We start from the raw sequence: 11,738 nt of genomic DNA, 5'->3' as shown, positions 1-11,738 counted from the left end.
ATTGCTCTATTCAGCAAAGCTATCATTTAGAATCGAAGGACAGATAAAGAGCTTCCCAGACAAGAAAAAAGTAAAGGAGTTTATCATCACCAAATCATTATTATATGAAATGTTAAAGGGACTTATTGAAGAAAAAGATCAAAATTATGAACAATTAAATGGCAAAAAATATGTACCTATCAACAACTGAATCTAAAAAACAATCTAAGCAAACAAGAACAGAGACAGAATAATGGATAAAGAGAGCATTTTGATATTCAGCCAGATGGGAGGAGGATGAGGGAGAATGGGCAAAAAGGTGAGGGGATCAAGAGGTACAAATAGGCAGTTACAGAATGGCCATGGTATGTAAAGTACAACATAGGAAATAGAGTAGCCGAAGAACTTATATGCATGACCCATGGACACGAACAATGGTGGGGGATTTGCCTGAGGGAGTGGAGTATGCTGGGTAGAGAGGCACAAAGGGGGAAAAATCAGGACAACTCTAATAGCATAATCAATATAATATAATTTTTTAAAAAAAGAATTCTACTAAATTCTAATTACTATTTGGAACCATTTTCTAATATATACATATATCAAATAACTATGCTGTACACCTTAAACTAACATAATGTTATGTCAATTGTATCTCAATTAAAAATATTATTTGGTTTACATGAAGTACAAACCCTTTTACACTTAAAGAACATAATTCTTGTTATAAAGACAAAATGCATAAATAAACTAGTTAGTAGTTATAATCACCTTTGTCTTCTAATTTGCTTTGAAAGATGGAAATAAAAAAAAAGAAACTAAACCAAACCCATTACTTAATGTTCAGCTTGTGTAAAACCAGTATACCAAGGGAGATTTCAAATTTAAAAAGCGTGAAACAATAGTATTTTAAAATTCTGTCTTTTCCCCCACAAAAATCCATTGTACAATCTTTGAAACTCAAAAACAATAACTTTAATAATAAGTTTTCAAATATATACTAGTTTTTTAATAAGAATGGTTATACCAGGTGAGAGTCTTTTCAAGTCCAACATGTGAGAACTTTCATATACAAAATAAATGTTATGCTTTGCTGTAATCTTATTATAAGCTATTTATTTTACTGATGCTAATATATTTCAAGATATATATGGAATGCTCTTTTGAAAATACACATGGAGTATCTTTAGGCTATATCTACAATTCATTTCAACCCAAGAGTTTTACCCAACTTAGGCACTTATTATTCAGTCTTTTAAAACATTAGCTATTTCTAAAATATTTAATCTACACCAAAATACAGAATTTGCTGTATTGAGATTATTAAAATAAAAGTGAACCACATGCCTTGAAAGTAATTCCAAAAGAAGTTTCACCATTGCTTTCAATAGTAATAATATCACTAAAACATAATATATAGCCTCTAAAGACAGTTATATGGAAGGATATTTATTTATAAATTCTAGTACTTGTTAGAAAAAACAAACCTGTTTATCTAAATTCATTCCTTTTATAACTGTAACCCTTCACCTTGGGTTTTAGATGTAAAAAGCATTACAAAGAATTTTACTATTTTTTAAATCAAGTTTTTATTAATTTTATTTTTATTTTACATTTTCCAATCAACTTACCTCAATTTCTGAACTATAAAATACAAATTTAACATTTCTAATTCTGGGCACTACAAATGTAAAACCAGTCCTATTTAGCACAAATTTAAATGATACCCGCAGATTAGTTCAGAGTGGAAAGATTCTGACTTTTGAAACCGACAGAAAAAAATTTTCATTTGGGAGAAATCACCTAAGTATTTATAAACTATAACCACTCTCACACAGGCAACACAAATAAGTTGCATGCTCAAATAAACTTTCAAAATGTATTTTAATTTCATTCCAAAAAGAAAACTTTCTAGATACAAATACATCCCATTCAATAATGTTTTAACATACATTCAGCAACTTAAAACATTACAAGGATCCAATATTTTCATCTTTTATAATCTCAATATATTATATATTTAATATATAATATATACAATACATACAGGTCATCAGCAGGATTACAAAGTAATTTTTAAAAAGTCTGATCAATATTGATAAATATTTTTAATTATTAAAAAGAATTATTTAGGATCATAAAATAAAATAAAATAAAATATGGGAGGCCCACACCTAACAGCAAGATTACAAATGTTCATATAGCCAGTCATTTTATGAGATCCCTCAAGTTGTACAGAGTCCACTGTTAAACAATATTCTCGCTACTCTCAAGCAGTAGTACTTATAGATATTAAGCATGTACATCTCCATTAAAATTTAAAATTACTATGCAGCTTTCTTTACTGTAATATACAGTAGCTATTTTCTTCCCTTCTGTTGGGTTTTCTGTTACTGTTGTTGGAAGATTGAGTAATGTATTACCAACAGAAGCAACTTTTAGCTCCTTTACCTCCTATGGAACATGGCTCAGTTTAAAGAGTGTTCTACAGGCAGCCACATGAGTATTAACAGTACCTTAATACCATTAAGAGCAATTAATAACTGGAGTCATATGAAAAGCTTCAAAGACTGTTTCAGAGGTTTCTGTAAACCAAGGTAATCAGATATATTACCCTTCTAGATAGCCCTCTTACATCAGTTAATACAAGGAGTTAAAATTTCCAATGCCACAGTATAACACTTAACAATCTATTCTGTAATTTTACATATCATCCCATTAATTCACCCTGAGAACACAGAGGAAGCATTTCAAACAAGTTATTCTGATATGTTTCTTTTTTCCTTTGTATTTGCTTTCTTCTGGTTTTTGTCAGCCCTTCAAGGGCACAAATATTTGAATCCAAAGTGTGACTTGGATATTCTTTTTTGTTAACTGAGATTCATGCCACGGTGAGATACTGGTGATAAAAAAGCCCAAAAAGGCTTGTAGAAAAGAGACAAGCAGCAATCCACCAGGTAAGGAAAGACAGAAGTCCTCGAAAGAGCAGAGGGGTGAAAATGTTTTTCAAGCTGCTCAGTGCCACTGTTATTTGTGTAACAGTTACCTTCATCTTCCCATCAGCGGGTGGTAATTCAGAATGAACAGAGCTGGAGGGTAGACTATTATCCACTCGCAAGGTAGAGACAGATTCTGGATAAATGCCCCAGGAATGATTACCTAGAAAATTCAAAACAAGTAAAACTTGAAAAGCAACTGATTCCAAAACCTATTTAAAATAAAAATTCTTTAACTTACATATGAAATTAAGAACAAGAATTTTAGTGGCACAACAAATTATTTTATGTTAAAAATAAAGTAAAATAATAATCTTTTGACATCTTGGAAAAAATTCATTTAACTTGACCAGACTACATCTGGCCTCATCAGTAAAAGTACAAGGAAGAGCTATAAGTCCAATTTACTTTTAATAACTGCACTAAAATCTTATAAAATAATAAAAACATTTTTCCTTATATAATACATGAATCAACTACCTCTACTGAAGTGAAAGGGACAGACTCAGTAACTTCTTAGAAATCTTTTCTTCCTCTAGAATATCAGAATAAATTTCTTTCTCAGAAACTATCTATGATTTCAACATGAGAGACTATTAATAGCTTCTAGAAATTTTTTCATCACATACTTTCCAATGCTGGATAGGATATGAATCACATAATTTACAATTGAGCTATTCTTTTGTTTGAGAGATTCCTAAAATTTCCATCTATCATCAGCTCTGTGGTCTACTAAGCCAACCCAAATAATACTTTTAGTTCACTTACCTTCTTAAACTTCCACATTGGGCACCAAGGAAAATGATCAATACAATAATGGATAGTTCTTGAATAACACTACACAGGGACTTGATACTTAGTAAACAGACTTATAGGAGAACTTTGTTCTTCCATGGAGAAATCTTTACTCTTCAAACATAAGTTATCTAAGAAGTAGAACTCTCCAAAAGATTCTGTAATTCATGTAAGTTTAAAAGTACCTTGTAATAATTTGAATGTTAAGCTCTTACAAAATCTTAAGTAGTCCTTTTATAATACAAAGTAAGATCAACAGTGCTCACTGAAGTTATTCAGTAAATCTGGGAATTAGCGTTTAGTACACGACTTTTACCAGTAAAGCATAACATAAAACCACACCTGAGTTTTCAGATGTAAAATGAAGCATCAACTTCTAAGGCTAAAAACTTCCTATGTTTCCTCTTCAAACATTTAAAGAAACAACTTTAACAGGCATATTTATTTGTAGGTAACAGGAAGCATCACTAATTACAGGCAGAGAGTAAAACAACACAATTCCCAGTAGCCAGGGCAGGCCTACCTAGTGTTTTCAACAGCAGGGTTGTGTGAAGCAGCATAATCAGAGGTGCCACATACTGCAGTGCAATGACACAAAGGTAGTAAAAGACTCGAGCCACCTGCAACCAACAACATTCTTAGTGTTTAGTATAGCTGACGTGTTACAAGTGAATTACACTTTCAAATAATTGTCAAACTGAATTGTTTAAAAGATAATCTTTTCTTGCAAAAGCTAAATGGTAATAAGTTTGTACTTCATTATAAATGCCCCCAAACTGACTTCAGAAAGGCTCAGTTTGAAGATAAGTCTTTTAAAATGTAAAAATATTAAAACAGTTTCCTTAAAAAAGTTCTTAAGTGATTAATATAAATTGGAACAAATACCAGTAAAATTCAACTGGTATATATTCACTTACATTTCAAATATAAAATGAAATGGTAAAATCTCTAAAGACAGACACCTAAAAAAATCAAACTAAGTAACAGGCAGAGTCAAATATGAGCATAAACCTCTACTAAATAGAAACACTAACTCCCCATCCTCGATGAGCATATTCGATTAAGGTTAAATTATGGAGTATGAAAATATATAAAAGAAAAAACACTCCTGATTTATAAATGAGAGTCAATAACAGGAACTCTAACACCAAATCTCTTAAAAAAAAAAAGACATGACAGATTACAGGTCCAGTTCATGGACCTGTAGATGGATTCCTGGCACTTTCCTTCTCTGGAGTCCCCATTAAGTTAAATATTTACGTTTCATGTTCAATTTTTTAGACTAATGTTAAACGGGATACATGTAGTTGCTAAAATTAATATTTACTATGCTTTAATTCATAAAGGCTGGACAACATATTATAATGTCTTTCACATCAATTAGGGGTTTCATTTTAGCAACAGTAGAAATACCACAGCTTTACACCATGAACCTGTGTGATACTTAAAGTACTTAAGGCAGGGAAAGGAATTAAGACCCTTTCTTCACTTAGTGGCAAAATCAGATCAAGGTCTCTTTGGAGTCTGTGTAAAATCATCCCATTGATTTGTAATAAAATATTATAAAACAAAACGACAATCTATTAAAGGAAATCAAATTTTTTTCTTATAACATAGTATTTGCTATTTTTCATTTTAACTATAGTATAAAACTTACCATTTTCTGTAGCTCAACTGTACTTATTCGCCCTGCTTCTTTCTTCATCTGATCCACACATTTCTGGGCTAAGTTTAAGTAAGCTTGCAGGTGACTACGCATCATGGCCAACCGCAAAGCACACAGCAGAATTATTAACCAGAGTCGCAGAGTATCGAATGTAGCTTCTGTCATTCTACAGATCAAAAAGTTGACATGGTGTTCTCAAAGATCACAGTATGCTAGTATGCTAGTTAATGTTCACCATATAACCTACACTTAGCTACAGTTGGAGGTATAAAGCAGAAGTAACCCACTCCCCCATAAACTTACCTATGTAATACTTTCACTTGCATAATAGAGCCAGATAGACAAATGTAGCATGACAGGAAAGTACTAACAGTTATCTAAAAGCAAAAAGTAGAGCAGTACTTGGGATCCTTTTCTCTGCCTACCCTCCCCCAAGAGGAAAAAAAAATTGGCTATGAAATGAAAAGAGCTGGGTGCTCTTAACCCGGAGGCTAGGAGAAAGAAAGAGGGAAACCACTGGCAACTGCCTGTGGAGCTGCCAAGTCAATGACTCATCTGCAGGCAAGAGTAGGTTTACAGTTGTTCGTATGGAAAATAATACAATTAATAAGCAATGTAAGAATAAACTCTGTGTTTCGTACACTCATAACTATAAACGTTCTTTTCCCCCCACCCTGTGTCATGGTTAGGGTTTTCTCTGATTATCTGTATATTTGGATAAGATCTTTCATCTGCTGAGTTCCTGTTTGGGATCACTGGAAAAAATCAAGTTTCTGATACATTATGAAGAAATAAGATGCTTCAGATTCCTCTCCAAGTGATTTAATCTGCTATGTGCTGAAGCTGGCTCAGTTTCTAAGCAATTTCTCAAGGCTAAGTTTAAGATTGTAGGTGAGATGTGCCCTAAGAACATTTTTTTCAGAAACTAGACTACTGGTGAGAGTTCCTTAAAGGACTTTAGAAAGAAGAGGTAATTTCTGATGTTCTTTTGAGGTTTACTGTTCATTAAATACCATGACTTCTGCTTTAATAAAGGATCATATTGTAATTTGAAAGTAATGACTGGGCCATGCTGGGCATCTATTCTAATCCTAGCACATATTGGATACTTAATATATGACTGTTGAAATGTGTAGTGATCTGCACTACAGATCTGCACTGCCAGGTAGGATCTGGAACATACAAAGGTCTCCCTCAAATTTTTAAGACCATGCGGGTAGAATGGTTGACTTTAAAAAAGCACATGGAAAAAGGTAAAACACCTCACAACACTTTTCCCCAAAACAGGTACTGTTATCACCCCTTCCTTCTGCCAGTTTAAGCACCTAGAAAAGGAACTAAAACTACAATTAATATAGGAGAAGCTGCCTAGGGATATGAAGTTGAAAGTACAGGAAACAGAAAAGGCAGGGAAGATGTGAAAGTGTACAGTTTTGTGTGAACCTCCAGTTATGAAATGGAGGTCAGAAGTGGGGATGGAACAGAGGCTTTATTATGTTTCCTCTCTTTTGGTTTCCTTTTTACAAGGTTGTAAGTGCACATAGATATAAAAGTCCCTGTGGAAAGCACTGTTGGTTAGAAAAGATAAAGGAGTAATTTTTTATCCATACATTTCCATTATACTGAATAGTAAGAGTGAGGAGACAGTCATCTGAGACTGTCAGAACACCAGATGCAAGGCCATCCACAGCCCTATAGGCCAGCAGTCTCCAACCTTTTTGGCACCAGGGACTGGTTTTGTGGAAGACAATTTTTCCATGGACAGGCGTTGGGGGCACGGTTTTGGGATGATTCAAACACATTACATTCAAGCTCACCTCCTGCTGTGTGGCCCAGTTCCTAACAGGTCCGGACCAGTATGGGTCTCGGCCCAGAGGTTGGAGACCCCTGCTCTAGACAACACTGTGTTCCCTGGAGTTGTGCAACAAGGAGGTTTGACTGGTAGCATCCTGAAGACAGCTATTACACAGACTTTGAGGGTGACAAAAAATGCGAATGAAGGGAATAGAATAAAGTAGTGAATCAAAAAAAAATATTTCTCAGTTTATGAGTCCAGGATTCAGGATGACAGTGATTAATTAGTACCTTATAATTCAGATTATTTAACTAACTTCAAAAAAATTTGGTAAGTTGATCTAATGGGCTATCCCAGGAAGGAGGCTGAGCCAGGATAAAATACATAGGTAAGGACCAGGCAGAAGATACCTCTCCAAATTCCTAAAGTCATTCTAGGTTTCTCTGTACATGTTCTCTCTTGGTTTTCTTCCTACAAGGTCACGAGCACATACAAACTGTTTGCCCACATTTTATTTTTTTGATGCTAGATCAGAACACATGGATGAATTTAAATACATTTTGGGTTTGAAATAGCATTATAACCATTTTTGCTTCTGACTACAAATGAAGACCTTTTCATAACCATTTAGTCCATGTAATAGGTGAAAAACCTGTCACTTGCTTTCTTCTTCATCTCATTTTCTTTGATTGATGGGCAGCCATTCTTTCTCAGTCTACCAAACGAACTTTGGATTTTAAACAAAAATTAAAAATCACCTGTCTAATCATTTAATGTAATGGTCTGACAAGTAGAGAACAGGATGGAGCACAGACAAGGCTATAATTTTGTTTAAATTGTGTATGCAAAGGGTCAGAAATGGGGATGGAACAAAGAAAACAAAATTATAGGAAAAGGATCCTCCGTCTTTATGTACAACAAATTCTTTTTACAATTTAATAATTACACAAGGGAAAAATTATCCCCATTTCAATTAAGCATTGCTTTTGCCATTAACCTGCACAAACTTTAGTTAGGCTAAAAGTGAGAAATGAATGTTGGTATAAACACTAAATGCTTTATATATACCAAACCTGACTGAATAACCTTAGCCAAATTATTTAACTTCTGAGGCCATTACTTTGTCTGTAAAATGAGATAAGAACAGCAATCACATACAGAATTACTATAGAATGAGGTAAAATATCTAAAGTATCAATACCTAGTATAATAACTGGTAATATGATAGATACATCATAAATGCTATTTTCCTAATTAAACTAAGGCAAATATAAAAATCAAAGAATAACAGGAGGGTAAAATCCAACTTCTATGATCAAATTTCAAAGAAAGATGGAATGCTTTCAGCATCAAAGACATGAGTTAGAAGTTTCTCTGAGATTTTGTCTAGAATCTTAGGATTCTTAGGATATACTTTTAAATTTTTTTCAAATACAAGCAAAAGTTTATTTAGAAAGTTACAGAAGCAGAAGCAAGCTGTGGAAGAAGTGAGCCAGCCGGCCTGTGTGGGCTCAGGAAACAAGTTACACAGGCAAAAGAATGGCCTTTGGAGTTTAAGAGAAAGACAAATGTAGTGCACCTGAGGGAAGAAGAAACTGGAAAGGCAAGGACATGCTCCAGAGGGAGATGGAGGGTTGGGAGGAGAGAGGGAGAGATTAAATACTTAGTGAATCTGTCAATTTAAAATTACCATTAAGGCTTACTTGTATGGGGAAATAACATCAAGACTTCTAAGGATACTTCCTTAGTTCAATTAAGATTAACTTTTAAAAAAGTTATGGTGATCATTGATTATATACTCTAAGACAAATCTGTACCAGGATCTAAAAGAAATACATAATATAAAATGTGTACTGTCAATGACTAGTAAAGGTTTTCTATTTTAATTTTGATGAGGCAAAGTAGAGAAAGGAAAATTTATTAAGCACTTACTTCCAGCTGGCTGCATTACATGTGTTCTTTCATTTAATTCCAATAACTTTGTGAGGTAGATACTATTATCTTCCTTTTCCAGAGGAGGAAACAGAGGCTCAGCAAAGTAAAATAATCCCCCCAAGTGACAGTTTTAGTGAAGATCAGAACTGGGATGTAAACCAGCTCTCTATGATTCTTTCTATTACCCTAATATCATTTTACAAGGTTAATAAGTTAACATATCAAGTACAGTTATTAATGCCTTTTAATAAATTGTTCCTATGTTTCCTTACCATCTTCTCATGTTAAAATATTGTTGTCTAATTGGGGAAATATGAGCTAATATTAGATAATAATGTTAAGGCATTATTTTTAAATTTTGATACATGTTATGAAAATATTGTTATATAGGAAATGGTCCTTATTTTTTAGAGGTACATACTAAAGTATTTAGCAGTAACAATATTATGTCTCTCATTTACTTGAAAAACTACATCAAAAACAAACAAAGGGTGAAGCAAATATGGAAATGTTAATAACTACTATGGGGTTTCATATATGAATTTCAATTTATATTATTTTTCCTCCATGATTTTCACAATTAAAAAAATAAAAGAACTGCACAAAGTATCTAAACAGATACAATTACAACAGGAAAATGTCAAATAACAACTGGACAGTAAGTGAAAAAGCAGAAAAACTTACGAATATATGAAATAATGTTAATGCAGGGTAATACTTATTCACATTCATTTATAAATATTCCAAAGAATTAAATGATGACCTGTAGTTTTAATTTTATAACACATCTTTTAGCATTTTTATTGTTTTAAAAGTGGTGTCCTAATATTCTCTTTAAAAAACTTAAATACAGTATAAAACATTTTAGATTATATAATGAAACAAAAATTAGCTTTCAAATACCCATACTTACAAAGGGATACTTTCTTTACCCAATGGTGGGTTCATAATGTAGTCTTTGGTGATTGGTTTTACCCAGAGCAGAACCATAAATAAAGGTGCCAAGAAGTTGATATGAAGTAATGTTCTGAAAGTATGTAAGAAATAAACATAAAAATCCAGAAACAAAATACACTAATAAACTGCAGAAACTTGAGACTTATAAAATGAAGGTAAAAATTTATTTCAGTATTCTACATATTTAAGGTATTACTGTCATGATTATTTTATATTTATCATTATCACTTAACAATGATTTGAGCCCTTATAAAACTACTTTATTGTCTTAATTTTTCAGAAAAGAACATTTATATCCAGGAAAGTTAAATGACTCACTCATGGCAATATTACAGGTCAGAGGCAGATGTAGCACTAAAATCTATATTGGTTCACTTCTATTCTAGTGTCAACGATCCCCTCCTACTCCCTGATTCAAGGTACAGATACTTAAATGATTCTCTAATTCTACATGGTCAAGGAATCCAAAGAGTTTTTGCTATACAGGAGTCTGCTTTCGATACTTTTCAGTGTTGCTGAAACAAAATGCCTCATTATTGACAAATAAGAGATGGAGATTAGCAAGGTCCATAATACTAGAGGCATAGAGCAGATATAACCTACTATGACAATCATAACTGAGGAACCTCTCAAAATGCAATCACCATGTATATTGTTTTGATTAAGTTGTTAAAATCATAAGGTATTCTCATATTTTTTCATTTCTTCTTGGAGTATTATAAACATACAAGGAATTAATTTCCCTATCCTTTACTAACTAAGGAAATTCACATTATTCCTAACAAGGCAATATACCATAGTACAGAAAAAGGTTTAAGGTATGAGCTATAACTTCACTGTTTCTGATAACTGTTATCCCAAATTTGTACCCTACAGAGATAAATGACTAGTAGGGAATTTTTCTTATTTTTTAAAAAAGACAAATCCTTCAGATTATTTTATTACCTTTTGCTTTCACTATCAACCATGCCGGAGGGCTAAATAGGAAAGTTTGAAACACACACACACACACACACACACACACACACACACACACACACCCCTACCTTAATGCAAATGACAGTAATCTATGTGCAGAAACAGGGCTGGGGCTGGGAACCATAAACACCTGACAGAGAAAGGTGAAACCCTGGTTCTAAGCTCTGGCATTAGAACAAGTGCTAATAGTACCTGGCCACAGGGGTGAGGAGAATGTGGCTGTTCGTTGCCAGTCATACTACTCTTACAAGAGAACTAGCTTGTCCACACCCTTGTATTAGGCAGAGTGCTACAACACAATGGGGGTGGAGTGGCAGGTGCAATAAACTGGAAATAAGACTCCAAATGATCAATGTGAAAAATCTTAAAAAGGAGCCATATTTACTGAAAAGAAAACTAAAGTGTGCCATCACCCCCATCCCAAACCACCACTAAATGTTTTAAAGGTTTTTATAAAGTGGTTCTTTCATCCCACAGGCTGGGTAAACCATCCCGTGTGGGGAAAGAAAACAGCAGTATTAGCTATGCAGTGTTGCTAGGGAACACTCTAGTATTAAGGAGCAGCCCACAGCGGTTTCAGTAGCTGGTGAAGGACTGCTCTACACCCACCCTTTCAGCTTATTTAAATCTCAATGCT

The 11,738-nt window shown here is 33.5% G+C and overlaps 1 protein-coding gene across 1 annotated transcript in view; it reads right to left on the bottom strand.

Moving 5' to 3' along the window:
* Positions 1 to 1,661: 1,661 nt before the first annotated feature.
* Positions 1,662 to 11,738, bottom strand: part of TMEM161B (transmembrane protein 161B) — a 75,255-nt gene continuing 65,178 nt past the window's right edge. The window contains exons 9-12 of the mRNA XM_045847900.1: positions 10,080 to 10,193; positions 5,428 to 5,602; positions 4,294 to 4,390; positions 1,662 to 3,138 (exon numbers count right to left, since the gene is read on the bottom strand). Of these exons, the coding sequence (XP_045703856.1) occupies positions 2,861 to 3,138; positions 4,294 to 4,390; positions 5,428 to 5,602; positions 10,080 to 10,193 (664 nt within the window). The 3' untranslated portion in view covers positions 1,662 to 2,860. The remainder of the gene's footprint in view (positions 3,139 to 4,293; positions 4,391 to 5,427; positions 5,603 to 10,079; positions 10,194 to 11,738) is intronic.

Source organism: Phyllostomus hastatus, unplaced genomic scaffold (genome assembly GCF_019186645.2).
Source record: "Phyllostomus hastatus isolate PE091 unplaced genomic scaffold, TTU_PhHast_1.1 phas_contig_58, whole genome shotgun sequence".
Lineage (NCBI taxonomy): Eukaryota > Metazoa > Chordata > Mammalia > Chiroptera > Phyllostomidae > Phyllostomus > Phyllostomus hastatus.
The sequence above is the reverse complement of the archived record's forward strand: the minus strand, read 5'-3'. Positions and strand labels throughout refer to the sequence as shown.